This window comes from Gallinula chloropus, assembly GCF_964237585.1.
Source record: "Gallinula chloropus genome assembly, chromosome: 2".
Taxonomy (NCBI): domain Eukaryota; kingdom Metazoa; phylum Chordata; class Aves; order Gruiformes; family Rallidae; genus Gallinula; species Gallinula chloropus.
In genome coordinates, this window is record NC_140086.1 from 163,628,793 (window position 1) to 163,652,666 (window position 23,874).

General features: G+C 70.6%; 3 protein-coding genes across 3 annotated transcripts in view; 2 read left to right on the forward strand and 1 right to left on the reverse strand.

The window, feature by feature from the left end:
• The first annotated feature begins 3,061 nt into the window (after positions 1–3,061).
• RARRES2 (retinoic acid receptor responder 2) lies at positions 3,062–5,712 on the forward strand. The gene is made up of 5 exons (XM_084260939.1): positions 3,062–3,271; positions 4,122–4,226; positions 4,454–4,558; positions 4,664–4,798; positions 5,542–5,712. The coding sequence occupies exons 1-4, from the start codon at positions 3,107–3,109 to the stop codon at positions 4,775–4,777; spliced, it is 489 nt and encodes a 162-aa protein (XP_084117065.1). The 5' UTR covers positions 3,062–3,106; the 3' UTR covers positions 4,778–4,798; positions 5,542–5,712.
• Positions 5,713–6,907: 1,195 nt separating this feature from the next.
• Positions 6,908–8,128, reverse strand: LRRC61 (leucine rich repeat containing 61; the record flags this gene model as incomplete). Its single annotated transcript, XM_084260937.1, has 2 exons — positions 6,908–7,125; positions 7,501–8,128. 2 exons carry the CDS (start codon positions 8,126–8,128, stop codon positions 6,908–6,910), a joined length of 846 nt encoding a protein of 281 aa, XP_084117063.1.
• Positions 8,129–13,245: 5,117 nt separating this feature from the next.
• Positions 13,246–23,874, forward strand: part of LOC311189142 (SCO-spondin-like) — a gene marked incomplete at its 5' end in the record, with an annotated part of 45,845 nt that continues 35,216 nt past the window's right edge. The window contains 18 exon segments of the mRNA XM_084260722.1: positions 13,246–13,715; positions 13,799–13,881; positions 13,981–14,151; positions 14,238–14,449; positions 14,800–14,962; positions 15,176–15,334; positions 15,451–15,536; positions 15,647–15,769; positions 15,846–16,008; positions 17,118–17,358; positions 18,431–18,569; positions 18,678–18,804; positions 18,894–19,066; positions 19,167–19,388; positions 19,495–19,660; positions 20,383–20,635; positions 21,978–22,158; positions 22,669–22,763. Coding sequence (XP_084116848.1) covers positions 13,246–13,715; positions 13,799–13,881; positions 13,981–14,151; positions 14,238–14,449; positions 14,800–14,962; positions 15,176–15,334; positions 15,451–15,536; positions 15,647–15,769; positions 15,846–16,008; positions 17,118–17,358; positions 18,431–18,569; positions 18,678–18,804; positions 18,894–19,066; positions 19,167–19,388; positions 19,495–19,660; positions 20,383–20,635; positions 21,978–22,158; positions 22,669–22,763 — 3,227 coding nt within the window.

The window sequence follows — 23,874 nt, forward strand, 5'->3', positions numbered from 1 at the left end:
CTCCGCGGGGCCACGGGGGGGGGGGGGGCAGAGCCGGCCCCTCTCCAGCCCCTTCCCCACCCTGGGATGGGGACGGGGGGGTGACCCGCTGCCCCCCACCCCCCTCCCAAGCTCCCCCCCGGTACCTGCGGCGCTCCCCCCGCGGACATGGCTGCGCCGGGGGCTGCGCGGCGGGGGGCCGGGGCTCCGGCGGCGGGCGGGGCGCGGGGCGGCCGCTGTCCTTCCCCTCCGGCCGCGGGCTCCGGGCGGCCCCGACTTCCTCCAAATGGCTGCTGCGGGTCCCTGGGCGCGGGGGGAGGGAGAGAAGCAGCCGGTGAGGGGGGCGAGGGACGCGGCAGCGCCCCGGGAGCCGCCCGAGGGGCTCCGCCGGCGTCTGCACCCCCCCCTCCCCGGGGGTTTGAGGGGGAGAGACCCCCCCGCACGCCCCGTCCCCGGGGTCCCGCCGGCGCCGGTCGCGGTCACGCCGCCCCGCAGCGCTCCTGGGATTTGTAGTCGCAGCCCCATCGCCCCCCGGGCTGGGGAACTGCAGCTCCCGGCAGCCGGCACCCCGCCCCGGGGCTGCGGGGGGCACCCAGCCCCGGCCCCAGACACCCCCCCCCCCCCTCCCCAAATCCCCGCGGATCCACCAGGAAAAGGGTCTCTCCGCGGCTGCGGCGGGGCAGGGGGCGCCTGGGGTGCACCCCCCTCCTCTCCGGGCTGCCCACGGGGCACACGCTGCCCCAGGGAGGGGTGGGGGGGGGTGACAATTCGGATCCCCCCCTCCCCAGCATCCCCCCCCCTCTTCAGCATCCCCCTTTAGAAGCGATTGGGCTTCGTCAGAGCTGTTCCTGGCACAAGGAGGAGGAGCTGTGTGAGCCCCCCCGTGCCGCGGGGGGACCCCAACCCCCCCCCCCAGCTTCCCAGGGGCTCAGGATCCGCCGGCGTGGAGACCCCTCTGGGGGGGGGCACATCCCGGGGTGGGGGGTGGTCACAGCAGCTCGGATGCAGCTCTGCCAGCCCCAAGCCCCGAGGAGCCCGTGGCGGGCTCAGCCCCACCGAGCTCTGGGTCGGTGTTTAACGGAGCCACGGCGCTCCCAGGGCTGTTACAGACCTGGAGGGGGGGAATGGGGAGGGGGATTCTCTGAGCCCCCAGTGCCTTTACAGACCCAGACTGGGGGAATTGGGGAGGGGGATTCTCTGAGGACCCGCTGCCGTTACAGACCTGGGGTGGGGGGAATGGGGAGGGGGATTCTCTGAGGCTCTGGTGCCGTTACAGACCCGGGGGGGGGGGGAATGGGGAGGGGGATTCTCTGAGGCCCCAGTGCTGTTACAGACCCAGACTGGGAGAATTGGGGAGGGGGATTCTCTGAGGCCCTGGTGCCGTTACAGACCCGGAATGGGGAGGGGGATCCTCTGAGGACCCGGTGCCGTTACAGACCCAGGGTGGGGGGAATGGGGAGGGGGATTCTCTGAGGCCCCAGTGCCTTTACAGACCTGGAATGGGGAGGGGGATCCTCTGAGGCTCACTGGAGAGGCAGGTAGGGGGTGTCAGGGGTGCAGGCAGGTCCTCAACCCCCCCCCCCATGGCACAAACCCACCCCCTGAAGGGCACCCCGGGGGGAAGACCCAGCTCCAGGGCAGCACAGGGGGGAATCCCGACCCCAAACCATGGAAATCCCCCCTGCCCCCACTCTGTGGAGCCCGGGAGCCCCCGGGGATGGGGGGGAGGAGGCAGGTGAGGTGCTGGGGGGATCCAGAGAGGGGCTGCGAGCCTTCTCCCTTCCCGGGCAGGGGGCGGGTGGGGGGGGTCGGGCCGGGCCTCGCGGTGCTTCCCGGGGCCGTTACCGGGGCTGCCCCGGGCTCACCGAGGAAAAGCCCCCCCCGCCCCGGGCCCACACACCCGGCCGGCGGGAGGGCGGCGCCGGGAAATCCCCCCCCCTCCCCATCCTCCTCCTCCTCCTCCTCCTCCCCTTCCCCCCTCCCCCGGCCCGGCTCCTCCGCCCCGTTAAACACCGAGTGGAGCATCCCGGGGGGGGGGGGGGGCGGGCCCCGACCTGACCCCCGGGACCCGCCCCCCCCCCCCCCGCAGCCAAACCCCCGGGCGGGGGGGACACCCCGGGACCCCCGGCCCAACCGGGACCCCCCCCCCCACCCCACCCCGCCCCGCCCCGCCCCGCCCCAGGGCCGCGGCCCCTCGCCCTGCCCCGGGCCCCTCACCGTGACCCCCGCCCCCCGGGCTGGGCCGGGCCTGGCGTTGCCATGGCAACACCCACCCCGCTGCCGCCGCCGCCGCCGCCGCCGCTGCTGGGCCCGGGGAAGGGGAGTTTGGGGGGGGGGAGACGACGGGACTCACGGCCGGGAGGACGGGACGGGACGTCACGTGACGCCCCGCTACGCGGTGACGTCGCCGGGAGGAGGAGGAGGAAGCGGCGGCCACGCCCGGCGGCGGCTCCAGCCAGCGGCTTCCGGGTCAGCGGGGCGTGTCCCGCCGCGGCCCCCGTAGCGCGGCTGTAGCGCCACCTGCTGGGCGGGCGGGCGGCCGCCGGGATGGGCCCGGTACCGGCACCGGCACCGGCACCGCGCCGGGCTAGGGGGGGGGGTCCCGCCGCCGCCTCCCCCCGCCTCGGGCAGCCGCGACCCGCGGCGGGGCCGGTGCTACGGGGGTGAACGCGGCCGAGGCGGCGCCCCCGGTGTGCGCCCGGTCCCTGCCCCGGCGCTTAACGGGCACGGCGGGGCCCGGCGGGCAGCCCCGCCCGGGGGGGCAGCGAGAGGCCGCCCGCCCCGGGCAGCGGGGACACCGCGGGGAGCGGCGGCGGCTGCCGGGGCCGCCGGGGGGCTGGGGCCGCGCAGCGGGACGGGGACGTGGAGGGGGGGGATGGACGGGGGTGCCCCCCCCCCCCTCCTTCCCGCTCAGCCCCCGAGACCACCCGCCCCCCCCCGTTTCCCGGGCCGGGGTCCCTCTCCGAGCCGCGTGTGCCGGCGCCGCCGGGCCCGGCCGCTCCTCCCCGGGGCCGATGGGGGGGGGGGGGGGGGGGGCGGGGGGGGCCGTCCCGGGGGCGGAAAGAGGGGCCGTTCCCAGGAACTGGGTTAACCGGAGAGCGGAGGCTCCGGCGGGGCGGCCGCAGTGATGAGGTTCCCGGTAGCCCTGGGGCTGGCGCTGGTGGCCCTGGGCGCCTGCAGCCGGCCCCCGCTGCAGCGCAGGGTGGTGCGGGACGTGCTCGACACCTTCCACGCCCGCGGCAGCGTCCAGTTCCTCTTCAAGGAGCAGGCGGTGGACGGGGTGGTGGAGCGGGTGAGAGCCGGGGGGGGCCCGGGACCCCCGCCCCTGGGGCTGGGGGCTGGGGGCTGGGCAGGGAGGGGGCGACGCGGCCCCTGGTACGGGCAGGGGGGCGGCTGGGGAGGGAGGGGGGGCGGGGCGGGGTGGGGGACGGGGGGTGGTGGGCGCTGGGGTGGCCCTGAGGAGGTGGTGGGTGCCCTGGGAAAAGGGGATGGGGGTGTTGTGGAGGGAGGGGGTCGGGGTGGGATGGAGGAGGGGGGGGGGTGCCCAGGGAAATGGGGATGGGGGGTGGTGGGGGTGTCATGGGGGGTGGGGGATTGGGGTGGGATGGAGAAGGGGGTGGTGGGTGCTGGGGTGGCCCTGAGGAGGTGGTGGGTGCCCTGGGAAAAGGGGATGGGGGTGTTGGGCTGTTACAGAGGGAGGGGGTCGGGGTGGGATGGAGGAGGGGGTGGTGGGCGCCCAGGGAAACAGGGACAGGGGGTGTTGGGGGTGTCATGGGGGGTGGGGGGCGGTTGGCCGTGGGGACAGGCACCTTGGCACGGTGCGGCCGCTCCGCGGGGCCTGTGGCCAGGGGCTGCTGGCGGGTGGCTACTCATTAACCGCGCGGGCAGAGCCAGCCCGGGGCAGCCAGGAGCACCGGCAGGCTGGCCGTGGCTGGCCTCGCAGCTGGGCCCCCCCTTGGTGGGAGGGTCCCAGGGAGCCCCCCCACCTCGCCCCGGTGCCCCCCTGTCCGCAGCCCCCTCACCAAGCCCCCCGTGCCGCGGGGTGAGGGTCGGGGTGCCGGCAGCACGGCACCCAGCGCCCCAGCCCCGTGCCAGCTGCCCTGCCCTGGCTGACGGGGGGTCCCCCTGTGTCCCCCCCCCAGGAAGACCCCTCGGGGACGTTCGTGCAGCTGCGGCTCAGCCTGGTGCAGACGGGCTGCAGGAAGAGGACGCCGCGGCCCCACAGCTGCCGCGCGCTGGAGAACCGGGTGAGTGGGGGGCTGCCCGGCACCGGCACCCCCAGCCCGGGGCCACGGCGCCTCTCCCTGCCCTGGACCCCCCCCCATCCCTCCACCGTGCTGCTGGGGAGGGCTGGAGGCGCCTGGGAGCTGCCGTGGCACGGCGGGGGCATCCCAAGGCCTGGCGGGGCAGGGGGCTGGCCAGGCCCCGCTGGGGGGGGGTCCGCGGGGTGCTGATGGGCCCCATCTCTCCTCAGAGGAAGCCCACCTGCCTGGCCTGCTACAAGTTTGACACCAGCGATGTGCCCAAGGTGCTGGACAAGTACCAGAACTGCGGCCCCAGCCACCACCTGGCAGTGAAGGCGAGTTGTGTCCCCCCAGCACCGGCACCCCCCCGGCTCCCCGGGGGCCGGGGGGACCCTGGTGGGGAGGTGCCGGGTGCCAGCCCCCTGCTCTCTGCCCCACAGGAGATCAAACACCGCGACGAAGCCGAGTGCCGGGCGGTGGAGGAGGCCGGCAAGTCGGGGGACGTGCTGTACCTGCCCGGCATGTACGCCTTCTCCCGGGGGCTGCCGGCCTAGGGACCCCCCCGCGGCCGCAGGGTGGGTGCTGGGGGCGGTGGGGGGCAGTGGGGGGACACACAGCCCTGTCCTTGGCGAGCTGGCAGAGCTGCAGCTCCCCATGGAGAGAGGCTGAGGGAGCTGGGCTGGGTCAGCCTGGAGAAGAGAAGGCTGTGGGGGGACCTCAGTGCAGCCTCCCCGTCCCTGAAGGGACCCCAGGAACAGGAGGGGAATCAGCTCTTGGGAAGGGCAGAGACTGGCAGGACAAGGGGCTGGAGTGAAGCTGGAGGAGGGAAGGGGGAGAGGAGAGACTGGGGGGAAGTTCTGTGCAGAGAGAGTGGGGAGGGGCTGGAAGGGGCTGCCCAGAGAGGGGGTGGGTGCCCCGTCCCTGGGGGTGTTCCAGGCCAGGTTGGCTGGGGCCCTGGGCAACCTTGTGTAGCTCCAGGCCTGGAGGTTGGTGTCCCTGCCTGTGGCAGGGGGTTGGAGCTCTGGGACCCTTGGGGTCCCTCCCAACCCAGACCAGGCTGGGATTCCATGATTCTGTCCTCTGGCACTGATGGGATGTGGATGCTCCTGCACTGCCAGTGGAACCAGACCAGGGTACCCACCCCCTCCCCACCCCCTCAAAATGTGGGGACAAACCCCATGGGGCATCTCCAGGCGGGTCTGCTGCCTCCAGGCACGCTGGGCCCGGGGACAGGGTGACAGGGCTGAGGGAGGGGGGTGTGTGTGTGTGTTTGGGGGGCTCGTCCCACAGCCAGCCCCTCCCTGTGTCCCCTCTCCAGGCCGCCACCTGCGCCAGCCCGAGGAGACGGCCGCTGCCTCGGGGGCCCGACCCGGCCCCCCCACGCTTGCCACCCCCCAGCACCACGTCACCAGAGGACGTTCCCAGACACTGTCCCTCCCCACCTGCCCCCCAGCTCACCAGTAAAGCCCGGCTCTGGCTCCTGCTGTCACCACTGTTACTCCCACTGGGGATGGTGGGGGGTGGGTGGGGGGTCTGGGCTGGGCTCAGCCCCACGTCCCACCAGCGGTGGGGCTCGGTGGCTGCCCCCTGTCACCACGTGCCTCACCCCCTGCCCCTCAGCCCCAGCCTGGGAGGAGGGATGGGGACACAGGGGGTCCGGGCAGAGCGGTTCCCCCCACCCCTGGCTGCTGGGGGCCCAGGACGACGCAGCAGAGGCTCTCTGAGGACAGCACACGTTTACTGCACAGCCCTGTGACAGCCCCCTGCCCCCGCGGTGTCCCCCGGTCCCTGGGGTGTCCCCCGGTCCCTGGGGTGTCCCCACGCACAGCCCCCCAGTCTGGGGAGCTCCGGGCTGGCTCCACAGTCCCCAGGCAGCTCCCTGCTCCCGTCCCGGCTCTGCAGGGCACAGGGAGCCCCCGTTTCCCATACTGGAGCCCCCAAGTTGATGGAGCCACCTGGGGGGGACAACCTGGGCACCCCCAGCCATGCGGGGTGCTGCTCTGGCGTGGCACGGGGCTTGGGGAGACCCCCAGCAGGCCCCTGGAGCTGGGATCCCTGCGGCTCCTCCGGGATCCCTGCGGCTCCTTTGGCATCCCTCTGCTGAGCCCGGGCCAGTGGCCTGGTGGGGGTCTCAGGGGGACAGCGGGGTCTCCTCTCAAGGGACCAATGGGGATGGTGGGGGTCTCAGGGGGACAGCGGGGTCTCCTCTCGAGGGACTGGTGGAGATGATGGGGTCTTCTCTCAGGGGACCAGTGGCATGGTGAGGGTCTCCTCTCAAGTCACCGGTGGTGTGGTGGGGTCTCCTCTCAAGGGACCACTGGGGATGGTGGGGTCTCCTCTCAGGGGACCAGTGGGGATCGTGGGGTCTCCTCTTAGGGGGACAGTGGGGTCTCCTCTCAAGGGACTGGTGGTGTGGTGGGGGTCTCCTCTCAAGGTCCGGTGGTGTGGTGAGGGTCTCCTCTCCAGGGATCACTGTGGATGGTGGGGTCTCCTCTCAAAGGTCCGGTGGTGTGGTGAGGGTCTCCTCTCCAGGGATCACTGGGGATGGTGGGGTCTCCTCCCAAGGGACCGGTGAGGATGGTGGGGTCTCCTCCCAAGGGACCGGTGGTGTGGTGAGGGTCTCCTCTCCAGGGATCACTGGGGATGGTGGGGTCTCCTCCCAAGGGACCGGTGTGTCTCCCAGCTCAGAAGACGTAGGAGTTGGGGTCGGGTCGGCTGCTCAGCGCCCTCTCCGCCTGGGCGATGGTGTCGTCGGCGCGGCGGCCCAGCTCCCGGCACTCCTGCAGCACCTCCCCGAACTGCCTGTAGGCCTCCTCCACGATGGAGCTGCGCCGGGGCGGCCGCGGCTCCCAGAAACCCGCCTGCACCCAGGGCTGAGCCGCTCGGGGTGGCTCCACACCGGAGGTGCCAACGCCGCCACCACCACCAGCACCACCAGCACCACCACTGCCACCAGCACCAGCAGCACCAGCAGCACCGCCACCACCACCGCCACCACCAGCACCACCACCAGCACCAACACTGCCACCACCAGCACCACCAGCACCAGTGCCACTGCCACCACCACCAGCACCACCACCACCACCAGCACCACCACCAGCACCACCAGCACCACCACCAGCACCACCAGCACCACCACCAGCACCGCCACCACCACTGCCACCACCAAAACCACCACCAGCAGCACCAGCAGCAGCACCACCAGCACCACCAGCGCCACCACCACCAGCACCGCCACCACCACCACCACCAGCACCACCAGCACCACCAGCACCACCGCCAGCACCAGCAGCCCCAGCGGGTCCCAGCGAGGTGTCGAGGTCCCGGCAGAGCTGGTAGAGCTCACTGCCGCGGCCCGACACGCGCTGGCCGTCGATGGCTTTGAGGCCGGGCAGCATGGCGGCCAGCGCGGCGCGGTAGGCGGGCGCGGCGCACAGCGGGTTGCCCAGGCGGGCCAGGGGGTCCCGCAGGCGCAGGCTCTCCAGGCGCCGCAGCCCCGCCAGCCCCCGCAGCTGCCGCAGGCTGCTCAGCCTGTTGCCGGCCAGGTTGAGGACCTGGAGGTTGTGGCAGGAGCGCAGCGGCTCCAGGCTGCGGACGCGGTTCTGCGCCAGGTTGAGCACGGCCAGGGCGCGCAGGGTGCCCAGCGGGCCCAGCTGGCTGATGGCGTTGCCGGACAGGTCCAGCCACTCCAGGCTGCTGCACTCGCCCAGGCAGCCCAGGTGGGTGATGCTGCGGCCGCGCAGCTTCAGCAGCAGGATGGACTCCAGCGCGAACTCCCCGGTGCTGGCCTTCAGCAGCTGCGGCGTGATGCGCACCCCCCCCGCCTCCTCATCCTCATCTTCATCCTCCTCCTCTTCCTCCTCCTCCTCCTCCTCCTCCTCGCATCCCTCCCCGCGACTCTCCATCCCGGCTGCTGGAGGGGTTTGTCGGGGGAGGGGGGACACACACAGGGGTCGGGGTGGGGTGAGGGGGGGTCTGGAGAGCCCCCCCCGTGGGGGTTCACGCGCTCCCCCCCCTCCCCCCAGCCCCGGGCCGCCCCCCGCCCGCACTCACCCAGCGGCGGCTCCCGGCGGCCCCCGCGGCTCCGCCCCCCCCCCCACATCCCTCCCCCCCGTTACCATAGAGACGAGAGGCCGCCCCGACCCCCCCACCCCCACCCCCACCCCCTCTTCCGCTCCCCCCGCCCGGCCGGGACCGGCACCGGCACCACCCGGGCGTGTAGGCGCGTGCGGGACCCCAGCCCGCAGGGACCCCCGGGACCCCCCGGAGACCCCAGTGCACCCCCAGAGACCCCAGTGCCCCCCCCCCCGAGTCCTCCAGTGCCGCCCCAGAGTCCTCCAGTGCACCCCCAGACCCCTCCAGTGCCCCACAGAGCTCCCCAGTGCCCCTCCAGATCCCCCCAGTGCCCCCCAGAGACCCCAGTGCCCCCCCCGAGTCCTCCAGTGCCGCCCCAGAGTCCTCCAATGCCCCCCCCCGACCTCTCCAGTGCCCCCACAGAGCTCCCCAGTGCCCCCACAGAGACCCCAGTGCCCCCCCGAGTCCTCCAGTGCCCACCAGTGTCCCCCAGTGCCCCTCCAGACCCCTCCAGTGCCGCCCCAGAGTCCTCCAATGACCTCCAAGAGCTCCCCAGTGCCCCACAGAGCTCCCCAGTGCCCCTCCAGACCCCCCCAGTGCACCCCCAGAGACCCCAGTGCCCCCCCAAGTCCTCCAGTGCCCCCCGAGAGCTCCTCAATGCCCCTCAAGACCCTTCCAGTGCCCCCACAGAGCTCCCCAGTGCCCCTCCAGACCCCCCTAGTGCCCTCCCAGAGACCCCAGTGCCCCCCCAGAGTCCTCCAGTGCCCCCCCAGAGTCCTCCAATGCCCCCCGAGAGCTCCCCAGTGCTCCTCCAGACCCCTCCAGTGCCCCTCCAGACCCCTCCAGTGACCCCCAGTGTCCCCCAGTGCCCCTCCAGACCCCTCCAGTGCCCCTCCCAGAGTCCCCCAGTGCCCTCCAAGAGCCTCCCAGTGCTCCCCGCGCCAGGGGCAGGGACACCCCCCAGCCCAGGGTGCCCCAAACCCTTCTTGTGGGGCAGATAAAGTGATTTGACTCCGGTTTGAGTCTGGATTTGGTTCCCAAAGGCCCGGTCACGATACAGCCCCCGACTGACCCTCACCCAGGAGGAGGAGGAGGATGGGGAAGAAGGCAGCCAGCTGGTAACTGAGCACCATGAGCACCACGCAGCCTCGCTCACCCCTCCCTGTGGGATGGGGAGAATGGATCAAGGCCATTTAATAGGGTGACTAAGGTAGGGAATAGAGGCATTAATAACAGTGATATTATTAATAATAACAACAGCAGCAGTTCCAGAAATAAAGGACCAGGCGATGCACAAGCTCAGCTGCCTGTGACAACAGAGGGAGAAGCCCAACCACCCTGTGAGGCCCAGCCTGTTCCCCAGCAGCGATCCCACCCCGTTATACCCAGTGCAGGACGTTATCCCACCCCATTATCCCACCCCTGTCCAAGCAGGGTCCCTAGGACAGGGGCTGGAATCTCTCCAGACAAGGAGACTCCACACCCCCTGGGCAGCCTGTCCCAGGGCTCCCTCACCCTCACCAGCAAGAAGTTCTTCCCCACACTGGGGGGAACTCCCTGGGCTCCAACTTGAGCCCATCGCCCCTTGTCCTGTCCCCACAGACACTGAGCAGAGGCTGCCCATGGCCCCCTGGCTCCCACCCTTCAGCTCTTGAGAACCACTGATCAGATCCCCTCTCAGGCTCTTCTCTCCAGGCTGAACAGCCCCAGCTCCCTCAGCCTTTCCTCCCAGGGGAGATGCTCCAGGCCCTTCAGCATCTCTGTCCCTCCTCTGGACTCTCTCCAGGAGATCCCTGGCTGGTTGATCCCAGGGAGCCCAGACCTGGACACAAGTTCCCTTTCTCCAAGACACAGACACACACGGTTACATACTGAGGTGTCACCCCGTTTGGGCACGGGGCACCCCCAAAGTGCCTGCTGGGTGCTCTTAGCCCGTGACTTCAGGCCCCATCTCTGCACAGGTCCCTCAGGGCTGGTTTTGCTGCTCTGCATCGGGAGCTGGTGGCTGGTGCATCCCCCAGTCTGCAGGAGGAAGGCGTCGAGGGGAAGAAGTCGCTGGGCCCAGTTGTGGCTCCACCATCGCCGCCCTCTGCTCGGCCTCCCCACAGCCCGTCCCTGGCCCCTGGGGGTGACCGGGGGGGCCGTACCCCTGCTCTGGGGCAGAGCAGCAGCGGCACCGCCCAGCACCAGGCGCGTTGAGCGATCGATGGCCCCCTGATTGCTCCATCGGGCCTTGTCCCCGCGCCGGCCCGGCCAGAGGTCACCTCCCCGCGCTGCCAGCACGGAGAGGGAGCTACCCCGGGCTGCCTGTCACCCCCCATAGCAGGGGCTGCTCGGGGAGGGACCCGTGGGCTCCAGGACAGCTCCAGGGTGGCTGGGCATGGGTGGGCATGGGGTGGGCATGGGCTGAGCATGGCTGGGCATGGGGTGGGCATGGGGTGGGCATGGGGCGGGCGTGGGGCGGGCATGGGGTGGGCATGGGGTGGGCATGGGGTGGGCATGGGGCGGGCATGGGGTGGGCATGGGGCGGGCATGGGGCGGGCATGGCTGGGCATGGGGTGGGCATGGGGTGGGCATGGCTGAGCATGGGGTGGGCATGGGGCGGGCATGGGGTGGGCATGGGGTGGGCATGGGGTGGGCATGGGGTGGGCATGGGGCGGGCATGGCTGGGCATGGGGTGGGCATGGGGCGGGCATGGGGCGGGCATGGGGTGGGCATGGCTGAGCATGGGGCGGGCATGGGGTGAGCATGGGGCGGGCATGGGCTAGGCATGGGGCGGGCATGGGGTGGGCATGGGGTGGGCATGGGGTGGGCGCCTGCGTTGGGCCAGCACTCGGTGTTCCCGTTGGGCGGGTGAAGCACTGGGTGTTATCAGTGGGGGGTGTGCACTTTGTCCTGGGCTCTTGTTTCAGCAGCACTTGTCCCTAGGCTGGCCTTGTCCCTAGGCTGGCCTTCCTTGTCCCTAGGCTGGACCTGCCCATGAGCTGTCCTTGCCCATGAGCTGTCCTTGCCCATGAGCTGTCCTTGTCCCAGCCCGTGGGGCTCTGACTGGTTCCTCTCCCAGGGGTGTGAGGGAGCAGAAAGCTCTGGACACCCCCCTGTGCACCCTGTCCCGGGGACCCTGCTTGGGCAGGGGGTCGCACCCCGCGGGCTCTGGGGGGCCCTTCCAACCCCTGTGGGTCCATGATCCTGTGATCCTGGGGGTTGGGATCCAGAAAGCAGCAGTTCTGTCTCCACTGGCTGACAGAAAGGGAACAGGAGCTTGCTTGGGCGCTGTGGGTTTCTGGAGGCTCCATATGCCCAACCACGAGCCCTCCCATCAGGAGCCCCAGGAGGAGGAGACCCGGAAGGAGGACGATTGCCAATGGGACCCTGAACATCAAGAAGCCTCTGGACAAACCAGCCAGGGACCAGCCCCTGCTGTAGCCCCTGGGCCCATCCAGGCAGGGCCAGGTGGTAAAAACAAGTTCTACACCCCACCAGGGAGCGTGGTCCTGCCGGAGCCTCTGGTCAGAAAGCATCGGGGGGGCTTGAGGTCGACCCCCTGGGGGTTTGGAGCTGGGGATACAGAGGGTCTGAGGCTGGTTACAGTCCACCTGAAAGAGACTTTGGAGCATCTCAAGGGGCTTGGGCTGCTCCAGAGGTGGTTGGTGCTCAAGCCCAGCAGCTCCCAGCACCCAAACTGGGGGTGCTGGGCTGGGTGCTCAGAGGGAGGGTCCCCTCTGCACGTTGTGCCACTGATGCCACGTGAATGGACTCATTTCCCTGACACTCCCAGAGACCCCCTAAGAGCCTGGAGTTGGGTGCATCCCACCCCTGTCACCCACCCGCCTCTGGGAAAGGGGACCTGATTTTGGGTGCTTGGCTGCTGGCCCAGGACAAAGCCCAGGAGAGGCCTCAGGGTGATGGTTGGACTGGGTGATCTGAAGAGTCTTTTCCAAACAATTCTGGGATTTTATCGTTCTCTGGAGACAGGAGGAACATGGGGGGGGGGGGTTGTGGGGGACACCACACAGGGCAGGGACATGGAGACATGGGGGGGTGGCAGTGGGTGGGGGGGATGTCCCATGGAGCAGCAGGAGCCACCTGGGTGACTGTCCACCCTGTCCCTGCTGGGTGGATGTGGGGATCCCTATCCTGGGGTCCCCAGTGCCCCCCCAGACATTCCTGGGGGGCTGAGCGGGGCCGGGACACGGGGTCATGGCACATCCGTGTCAGTGGGGGGCACAGCCAGCTGTATCCTGGTCCCTCTGTGTGCGGGGGTGTGTGGGGGGGACAGAGTCCTAATCCCTCATCCCAAACGGTGCCGGATGCAGGATGTGGCCCCGCTGTGCAGAGCTGCCTGGGGGGGCTCCGGGTCCAGCCCCAGCACAGTCCTGAGGGCTCTGCCATGGAGACAGGACCAGGAGGGGGATCTCCTGGTGGTTTCCCACCCCCAGCCAGCAGCTGGGCCCAATTACCAGCCCCACAGCTGCCTCCTGGGCCGGTCCCACCCCATAAAACCCTGCCCCTGTCCCTCCAGCCCCATCACTTTGGCTCCAACACCTCAGTCCCTGCCAGAGTGGGATGTGCTGGGTGCCTGGGCCAGTCACCCTGCTGGGGTGACCAGTGCTGCGTGGCGTGGGCATCATGGCTGGGGTGCTCCCTGTGCCCATCCAGCTCCTGGCATCCCTCCTGCTCTGGGCCAGCGTTGGGGAAGCGGTCACTGGGTGAGTCCTGGGTGCTGGGGCATCATGGCTGGGGTGCTCCCCGTGCCTGTCGGGGTCCTGGCATCCCTCCTGCCCAGGGCCAGCGCTGGGGAAGCGGTCACTGGGTGAGTCCTGGGTGCCGGGGGCTGCGTCACCGAGCCGGTGCCCAGGATGGGGCGTGAGGGGGGAACAGCAGCCCCACAGCGGGTGTGGGGAGGGGGGCTGGGTGGGTGCTGGGGCGTGTTGTGGAGCAGCAGGTGATGGGCTGTCGCGACAGGCGGTGGTGCGAGCGGACGGTGCAGGTGGTGGCGGAGGAGGAGGTGACGCCGCGGCTCCAGGACGCGGTGCCCTGCTCCAGCCTCTACCACTACAGCCTGGCGGGCTGGCGGATCGACACCCAACGCATGCGCCAGGCCTACGGCGGGGACCGCGGGGACCCCCAGCGCAGGGACCGCGGGGACCCCCAGCGCTGGGACCATGGGGAACTCCACCATGGGGACCGCGGGGACCCCCAGCGCGGGGACCATGGGGAACCCCACCATGGGGAGCGTGGAGATCCCCAGCGCAGGGACCACGGGGATCCCCACCACTGGAACCACAGGGACCCCCAGCACGGGGACCACGGAGACCCCCAGCACAGGGACCATGGAGACCCCCACCAGTGGGACCATGGGGACCCCCAGCGCGACGCCCAGCCTGGCTCCGGCCCTCCCCTCTGCTACATCTTCAGGTGTGGGGATGGGCGTGCGTGGTGTCACTGGGGCAGTGAGGGGGAGTGTGTGGGGCTGCCTGACCCCCCCCCTTGCCCCGCAGGCCCCCGGAGATGCGGCCGGTGGTGCGGAACCACACGCTGCGTGCCTGCTGCCCCGGCTGGAGCGGGCCCCGCTGCACCGAAGGTAGGTGTGGTGACACCGCCGTGCCGGCCCTGCCACCCAGCACCCAGCCTCTGAGGTGCTCGCTGGGGCAGAGGGACGAGGCGCATCCCTGTGCCGCAGGGGAGGGCTCGCTGGGGCACTGCTACGGCACCCGGCACTGCCAGGACGACGCCAGCAGCCGCCACCTCTCCGCCATGAGCCTGGCTGAGTGCTGCCGGCACCCGTGGGGGCACAGCTGGAGGAACGGCTCCAGCGCCCCGTGCCTCCCCTGCACCCACCTGCCCCTAGCCGGTGGGTCTGGGGTCCCGGGGAGGGGAGGGGTGAGGAGGGGGGGTCCCCCAGCGGTGTCTGTGAGTGGTGTTGCATCCCCACTGCAGATGATGCGTCCGGGGTGCTGTACCCCACTGTCCCCCCACGGGGAGCGGCCGCCCGGCTCCGGGGTCCCTCCGCCAGCTGCATCACCTGGGCCGGGTCCCGGTACCGCACCTTCGATGGGAGACACTTCCACTTCCCCGGGGGCTGCACCTACAGCCTGGCCGCTGCCCGCGCCGGCTCCTGGGCCGTCTCCATCACCACCACCCATCCCCGGGTACCGGCCGTGCCGCGGCGGGGTGTGCTCGTGGGGGGAGGAGGGGGACCCCACCCAGCATGGACAGGGGCTGTGGGGTGGGGGGGACATCTTTCGGCCCCCACAGTGCATCCACTCACCCCCCCGAGGAGTGTCTGGGGGGCATCAGGCTCCCTGGACCCCGGGACAGGGACCCCTCTGGACAGGGACCCCTCTGGATAGGGACCCCCATATCCACCCAGCCACCCCAGGTAGCTCGCTCTGCTCCATGGGACATCCCCCCACCCCCACTGCCAGCCCCCCATAGCTGCCCCCCCCATGTCTCCATGTCCCTGCCCCGTGCCCCCCGGCACCCTCGGAGGTCCCGGCAGCCGTGGCCCCGCGGTGGGTGGCCGGCTGTGGCCGCGGCTGAGCCGGTGCCACCGCTGCAGGTGCTGCACATGACCCTGGGGACAGACACGGTGGTGGCCCAGGGCTGGAACCTCTCCGTGAACGGCGTGGCAGTGCCAGAGGGACGGCCTTACCTGCACAACGGTGAGGGGGCTGCGACGCTGCCCCCCTGCGCTGCCACCCACCCCGCCCCCGGCTGGCACTGGGTGGCAGGGCGAGGGGGTGGGGGACAGATTTTGGTAGCAGCTGGGGGTTGGGAGGGTCCAGATGGACCCCAGCTGGGGTCTCCCCCTCCCTGCCCACCTCCCCATCCCCTTCCCTGCTGCGGAGCTGAGCCACGCGCTGCGGTGCCGGCAGGGATCCGCGTGACGTGGCCGGGCGAGTGGGTGGCCGTGGCCAGCGGGCTGGGCGTGCGCGTGGCCGCAGACGGGCACCGGGCTGTCACCGTCACGGTGGACGCCGAGCTGTGGGGCAGCACCTGGGGGCTCTGTGGCACCTACAACGACAACCCGGACGGTAAGTGTCACCCCACCAGCTGCTGGCCCCGTGCCGGGGGAGCCGGGGGGAGCCGGGGGGCTGTGGTGGTGGCTGCCACAGCCAGGGTGGGAGGGACGTGACCGCTCTGTCCCCAGATGACTTCCTGACCCCAGGGGGGGATGTGACCCCCTTTGCCGCCAGTTTTGGCAACTCCTGGAAGATCCTGGACACCCTCTCAGAGGTATGAGGCACAGCCGGGTACCAGGGGGGTGGGAGGGCAGAGCTGCTGACCTGGGGTCCCTGGGGGGGTCACCCTGACTCTGCTGACTCTGAGGGCCCCCCCCTGCTCAGCCTGGCTGCAGGGACGCAGCAGAGCTCAGCACCAGCTGCACAGCGCTCAGCACGGCGTGGGGGGCAGCTCAGGCCGTCTGTGGGGCGCTCCTGGCCGAGCCCTTCCAGCAGTGCCACAGCCAGGTGAGCGGGCGCCAGGGGGTCCAGGGATGGGGGGCAGGCCGGGTCCCCCCACCCTCACCCACCGCCCCTGCTCCAGGTGGACCCCGCTGGCTTCCACACGGCGTGCCGGGAGCTGCTGTGCCGGGATGGGGGTGCTGGGCCCGCGCCCCCCGACGCCGCCTGCGACACCTTCGCCGCCTACGCACGGGCCTGCGCCCGGCACCAGACCTACATCGACTGGCGCCGGCCGGGCTTCTGCGGTACGGACCGGGATGGGGGGACGGGGGACCGGGATTGGGGGACAGGGGACTGGGATTGGGGGACAGGGGACCAGGATGGGGGGACGGGGTACCTGGATGGTGGGACTCTGGACTGGGATGGGGCGATGGGGTACTGGGATGGGGGGACACTGGACTGGGATGGGGGGATGGGGTACTGGGATGGGGGGACACAGGACTGGGATGGGGGTCAGGGGACTGGGGTGGGGGGGGACACTGGACTGGGATGGGGGGGGACACTGGACCGGGATGGGGGGACACTGGACCGGGATGGGGGGATGGGGTACTGGGATGGGGGGACACTGGACTGGGATGGGGGGAACGGGGTACTGGGATGGGGGGACGGGGTACCGGGATGGGGGGGACATTGGACCAGGATGGGGGGGACAGGGGACCAGGATGGGGGGATGGGGTACCAGGATGGTGGGACTCTGGACTGGGATGGGGAAACACTGGACTGGGATGGAGGCACGGGGTACTGGGGTGGGGGGGACACTGGACCAGGATGGGGGGACGGGGGACTGGGATGGGGGACTGGGATGGGGAGACACTGGACTGGGATGGGGGGATGGGGTACTGGGATGGGGGGACACTGGACTGGGATGGGAGTCTGGCACCAGCCCCCGCTGCCGTGGGGTGACTCCCCACCGTGCCAAGCACCCCAAACTCTTCTGCATGGACCCAAAGGTCTTGTGCACCCCAGAGGCTTGTGCAGGCACCCCTTGGTTGGGTGAGCCCCTCAGTTGTGCGAACCCCTCATTTGGGTGCATCCTTTGGTTGGGTGAACCCCTCACCTAGATGCACCCCTCAACTGGGTGCATCCCTCAGGTGCATCCTTCGGTTGGGTGCACCCCTCAGTTGGGTGAGCCCCTCAGTTGGGTGCACCCCTTGGTTGGGTGCACCCCTCAGGTGCGTCCTTCAGTTGGGTGTGCCCCTCAGTTGGGTGCACCCCTCAACTGGGTGCATCCCTCAGGTGCATCCTTCGGTTGGGTGCGCCCCTCAACTGGGTGCACCCCAAGGACTTGCACCTGCGCCCCACGGCCAGGGGTGCGCTCCGCAGTGCCGGTGCTGAGCCTGGTGTCCCCCGGCAGAGCGGCCCTGCGGCGCCGGGAAGCTCTTCTCGGACTGCGTCTCGTCCTGCCCCGCCAGCTGCGCGGCCGCGGGCAGCGCCGAGGACGGGCTGTGCCGCCAGGACTGCGCCGGCGGCTGCGAGTGTGCGCCGGGGCTCTACCAAGACGGGGGGCTCTGCGTTCCCCTCAGCGCCTGCCCCTGCTACCACCGGCGCCAGCGCTACGCCCCGGGCCAGAGCATCCGCCAGCGCTGCAACCAGTGGTGAGCAATGCCGGGGTACTGGGACCAGGACTGGCACCGCCAGGCTGGGCTACTCACAGTGCCGGGGTACTGGGACCAGGACTGGCACCGCCAGGCTGGGCTACTCACAGTGTCAGGGCCAGATCTGGCACCGCCAGGCTGGGCTCTTCACAGTGCTGGGGCACCAGGGCCAGATCTGGCACTGCTGGGCTGGTCTCCTCACAGTGCCGGGGTACTGGGACCAGGTCTGGCACTGCCAGGCTGGGCTCCTCACAGTGCCGGGGTACTGGGACCAGGTCTGGCACCGCCAGGCTGGGCTCCTCACAGTGCCGGGGTACTGGGACCAGGTCTGGCACCGCCAGGCTGGGCTCCTCACAGTGCCGGGGTACTGGGACCAGGTCTGGCACTGCCAGGCTGGGCTCCTCACAGTGCCGGGGCACCGGGGCCAGATCTGGCACCACCAGGCTGGGCTCTTCACAGTGCTGGGGCACCAGGGCCAGATCTGGCACTGCTGGGCTGGTCTCCTCACAGTGCCAGGGTACTGGGACCAGGTCTGGCACCACCAGGCTGGACTCCTCACAGTGCTGGGGCACCAGGGCCAGATCTGGCACCGCCAGGCCAGGCTCCTCACAGTGCCAGGGTACTGGGGCCAGGTCTGGCACCGCCAGGTTGGGCTCCTCATAGTGCTGGGGCACCAGGGCCAGATCTGGCACCGCCAGGTCAGGTTCCTTGCAATGCCAAGGTAGTGGGACCAGATCCAGCACCACTGGGCTGGGATCCTCATAGTGCCGGGGCACCGGGGCCATATCTGGCACTGCCACACTGGGATCCTCACACTGGTACTGGGGCCAGATCTGGCACTGGTGGGTGGGCTCCTTGCAGTGCCAGGACACTGGGGCCAGATCTGGCACTGCCACGCTGGGCTCCTCACAGCCACCCAGGGATACACCCTATGGACGTGCACAGCACCCTTTGCACCCTCATTTTGGGGGTGGGGTACAAGCACCCACCCCATCCATGCCCAGCGTGGCAGGAGACGCGGTGGCTGCTGCGTTCCTCCCGGTGAGCCCAGTGTCCCCCCCTGTCCCCGCAGCACGTGCCAGGGGGGGCACTGGCTGTGCAGCCAGGACCGGTGCCCGGGGGAGTGCGAGGTGCTGGGGGGCCGCCACTACGTCACCTTCGACGGCCGGCGCTTCTCCTTCCTGGGCCCCTGTGCCTACACCCTGGTGCAGGTGAGAGCCGGGCCGGTCACCGGGGCCCTGCCCTCGGGGAGGGGGTCTCTGCCCCCTGGGGACCTTGGCACGGGGGTTTCAGGGTGGTCTCTGCCCCTCCCACCCCAGGACTTCGTGGAGAGGCAGCTGCTGGTCACGGCTGAGCACGAGGCCTGTGACGGCCACGAGCCCCTCGCCTGCCCCCGGTCCCTCTCCGTCAGCGCCCGTGGCACCTCCGCCCGCCTCCGTGGCACAGGTGACCCCCGGGGACTGTCCCCATGGTGGGGGGAGGTGGGTGCCAGCCTGGGGGCTGCGAGCTGACGTTCCCCCTCTTCCCTGGCACAGGTGAAGTGACCGTGGGCGGGCAGGAGGTGACGCTGCCCTTCTCCGGCGCCGGGCTGAGCATCCGCCGGGCATCCTCCGCCTTCCTGCTGCTCCAGACGGTCGGGGGCCACATCCTCTGGGGGCTGGAGACCCCCACCATCTACATCACCCTCCAGCCCGCCTTCGCCAACAAGGTGAGCCGCGGTGCTGGGCCTGGTGCTGGAGCTGGGCTGGGATCTGGCTGCATTGGGGGTCCCAGGGGGGTCCCATCCTGAGCTCCGGCCGCCGCGGCAGGTGCGGGGTCTCTGCGGCACCTACAACTGGAACCAGCAGGACGAGTTCACCACGCCGGCGGGTGACGTGGAGACCGGTATCGCCGCCTTCACCAACACCTACCGGATGGCCAGCGACTGCCCCTCGCTCAGCCCCTTCCCCCTGGAGCCCTGTGGGGTGGCCACTGCGCGCCGGGAGCTCGCCGAGGCCGCCTGTGCCATCCTGCACGGCCCGGCGTTCCAGGTACTGAGCGGGCACCGGCGTCCCCGGTGCCAGGCTCCTGGTTCCCGGTGCTGGGTGGGGTGCTGAGCGCCGGCGCCGCAGCCTGATGAGCCCGTCCCACCCCCAGCCCTGCCACGGGGTGGTGGAGCCGGGTCCCTTTGTCCAGCTGTGCCTGCGGGACGCCTGCGGCTGCCAGGACGCAGAGCGGTGCCGGTGCCCGGTGCTGGCTGCCTACGCCCGGCACTGCGCCCGCGAGGGGGTGGTGCTGGCCTGGAGGAACCGGACCTCCTGCGGTGCGGGGAAGGGGCAGGGGGGATGGGGTGGATGGGGATGGGATGGGGTTGGGATGGGATGGCATAGCACGGCATGGGCATGATGGATAGGGATGGGACGAGGATGGGGATGGGATGGGGTGGGATGGGGATGGAATGAGATGGATGGGGATGGGATGGCATGGCATGGCATGGGATGAAATGGGGTAGGATAGGGTGGGGATGGGATCGGGATGGGTTGAGATGGATGGGATGGATGGGGTGGGATGGGGATGGGGATGGGAGGGATGGGGATGGGATGGGATGGATGGGGTGGGATGGGGATGGGATGGGAGGGATGGGGATGGGATGGGTTGAGAGGGATGGGGATGGGATGGGAGGGATGGGGATGGGATGGGTTGAGAGGGATGGGGATGGGATGGATGGGGTGGGATGGGGATGGGAGGGATGGGGATGGGATGGGATGGATGGGATGGGATGGGATGGGATGGATGTGATGGCTAGGGATGGCAGGGGAGAGGATAGGAATGGGTTGAGATGGGGTGGGGTGGGATGGGAGGTGGGTGGGGATGAGATGGGATGTGGTGGGGTGGGGATGAAGTGGGATGGGATGGGGATGGAACAGGATGGGGATGTTACCACCACATACCGGGGGACAGCAGGGAGCAGCCAGGGGCTGGGGGTGCGGGCGGGACGGGGCAGAGCTGCCAGCAGCAGTGTCATGGCCGTGCCCACCCGCGCAGGCGCGCCGTGCGGCGGGGGGCAGCTGTACCTGGAGTGCGGCCACCCCTGCGGCCAGACCTGCGCCGACCTGCACCCGGACGGGACCAGCTCCTGCCCTGACCTGGCTGGACTCTGTGTCCCCGGCTGCCACTGCCCCCCCGGGCTGGCGCTGGCCCCGGACGGCCAGTGCATCCCAACAGGCGCCTGTCCCTGCCGCCACGGAGCCCAGCTCTACCCGCCCGGCAGCCACATCTACCGGGGCTGCAACGCCTGGTGCGGGGCCCAGGCAGCACCCGGGGAGGGGGGGACACGGGGCTGGGGGCGCTGGGGAGGCTGATCTGGTGCTGCAGGAGGTGATGGTGGGGGGAGACGCCTGATGAAATCCCCCTACGGCCCGTTTGGAGCAGCACCACGGGGTAGGGGGCTTTCATTGGGTGTCCCTGCCACGGGGCACCATGGGGCAGGGGGCTTCCATTGGGTGTCCCTGCCACAGGGCACCAGGGGGCAGGGGGCTTTCATTGGGTGTCCCTGCCACAGGGCACCAGGGGGCAGGGGGCTTTCATTGGGTGTCCCTGCCACGGGGCACCAGGGGGCAGGGGGCTTCCATTGGGTGTCCCTGCCACGGGGCACCAGGGGGCAGGGGGCTTTCATTGGGTGTCCCTGCCACGGGGCACCATGGGGCAGGGGGCTTTCATTGGGTGTCCCTGTCACAGGGCACCATGGGGCAGGGGGCTTTCATTGGGTGTCCCTGTCACGGGGCACCAGGGGGCAGGGGGCTTTCATTGGGTGTCCCTGCCATGGGTGCTGCTGGCAAAGAGCCTGACCCCCCCCAAACTCAGCATGGGGGGGGGGGGGGTGACCCAGCCCTGGGATGGTGGTGTGGGTCCTGTGGGAGGCTGGGGCATCGCTCCTGGGCTTTGTGTGGGGTGGGGATGGGGATGGGGGTGAGATGGGGATGGGGATGGGGAGGGGATGGGATTGGGATGGGAAGGGATGAGAAGGGGATGGGGATGGGATAGGAAGGGGATGGGGATGGGATGGGAAGGGGATGGGGATGGGATGGGATGGGATGGGATGGGATGGGATGGGATGGGATGGGCGTGGGGATGGGGATGGGATGGGGATGGGGATGGGGATGGGGATGGGGATTGGGATGGGATGGGAAAGGGATGGGGATGGGATGGGGATGGGATGGCATGAGATGGGGTGGGTGGAGGTGGTGTGAAATGGGGATGGGATTGGATGAGGTGGGGTGGGATGGGGGTGGGGATGGGATGAGAGGGGGTGGGGTAGGGTGGGATGTGGAGAGATGGGATGGGATGGGATGGGATGGGATGGGATGGGATGGGATGGGATGGGAGGAGATGGGGTGAGGTGGGGGGAGATGGCGTGAAATGGGGATGGGGTGGGATGGGGGATATGGCATGAGATGGGGATGGGATGATGTGGGATGGGATGTGGGGATGGGGATGGGATGGGGATGGGATGGGATTGGGAGGAGATGGGGCTGAGGAGGGAGGGATGGGGCTGTGTTCTGGGGACACAGGGAGCCTGCAGTGCTACCCCCCACCCTGGGGGTGCCGTGGGCGCTGCCCTCACTCTGCTCTCCCCACAGCACCTGTGCCGGGGGGTCGTGGCGCTGCGCTGCAGCCCCCTGCCCCGCGGCTGCCCTGTGCCCTGGGGGTCTGATCCACGCGCCGGGGTCCTGCCTGCGCCGCTGCCACAGCGCCGAGCCCAACGGCACCTGCGCCGGCACCGCCGACGGCTGCGTCTGCCCCCCCGGCACCCTCTTCCTGGTGAGGGACCCCCGGGACGGGGGCTGGGGACGGGCCAGGGATTGGGGGTGCCAGGGGATAGGGGTTGTCAGGGGGGTGGAGAGCTGAGGGGCCGGGGTAGGTGGGCAGGGGAGCCTGGAGCAGCTGGGCCATGGGGGGGCTGAGGGAATTGGGGGGCATGAGGGGCCTGAGAGACACAGGGGACCCCCTGGGGCATGGGGGGCTGAGGGAATTGGGGGGCATGAGGGGCCTGAGAGACACAGGGGACCCCCTGGGGCATGGGGGGGGGGTGGGGGGCTGAGGGAATTGGGGTGGTGGTGAAGGGTCTGAGAGACTTAGGGGACCCCCTGAGGCATGGGGGGGACTGTGTCTGGGGGGCTTGGGGCATCAGGGCTGTGAGGGGCTGACGAGGGTCATGGGGGAGTCCCAGCCCCGCTGGCGCTGCCTCCCCAGAGCCCCCCATGCACCAGAGGGGTGGGCAGCCCCTGTTTCCCCCCACACACTCATTTTGGGGGGGGTCTGTCTGTGCAGGACGGGCGCTGCCTGCCCCCAGAGCAGTGTCCCTGTCACCACAGTGGGCGGCTCTACCAACCCAACGACACCATCACCCTGGACTGCAACACGTGGTGAGACCCCCACCCACCCCCTCACCCCCCCCCCAGTGCCACCAGCTCCCCTGGGGACCCCGTGGGATGCTCAGCCCTGTCCCCCAGTGCCACCAGCTCCCCTGGGGACCCTGTGGGATGCTCAGCCCTGTCCCCCAGTGCCACCACATCCCCTGGGGACCCCATGGGATGCTCAGCCCTGTCCCCCAGTGCCACCCGCCCCCCGGGGCCCCTGTGGGATGCTCAGCCCTGTCCCCCAGTGCCACCAGCTCCCCTGGGGACCCCATGGGATACTCAGCCCTGTCCCCCAGTGCCACCAGCTCCCCTGGGGATCCTGTGGGATGCTCAGCCCTGTCCCCCAGTGCCACCAGCTCCCCTGGGGACCCCGTGGGATGCTCAGCCCTGTCCCCCAGTGCCACCAGCTCCCCTGGGGATCCTGTGGGATGCTCAGCCCTGTCCCCCAGTGCCACCAGCTCCCCTGGGGACCCCGTGGGATGCTCAGCCCTGTCCCCCAGTGCCACCACATCCCCTGGGGACCCCGTGGGATGCTCAGCCCTGTCCCCCAGTGCCACCAGCTCCCCTGGGGACCCCGTGGGATGCTCAGCCCTGTCCCCCAGTGCCACCAGCTCCCCTGGGGACCCCGTGGGATGCTCAGCCCTGTGCCCCAGTGCCACCAGCTCCCCTGGGGTCCCCGTGGGATGCTCAGCCCGGTCCCCCAGTGCCACCAGCTCCCCTGGGGTCCCCGTGGGATGCTCAGCCCTGTCCCCCAGTGCCACCAGCTCCCCTGGGGACCCTGTGGGATGCTCAGCCCTGTCCCCCAGTGCCACCAGCTCCCCTGGGGCCCCCATGGGATGCTCAGCCCTGTCCCCCAGTGCCACCCGCCCCCCGGGGCCCCTGTGGGATGCTCAGCCCTGTCCCCCAGTGCCACCAGCTCCCCTGGGGTCCCCGTGGGATGCTCAGCCCTGTCCCCCAGTGCCACCAGCTCCCCTGGGGACCCCGTGGGATGCTCAGCCCTGTCCCCCAGTGCCACCAGCTCCCCTGGGGACCCCGTGGGATGCTCAGCCCTGTCTCCCAGTGCCACCAGCTCCCCTGGGAACCCAGTGGGATGCTCAGCCCTGTCCCCCAGTGCCAC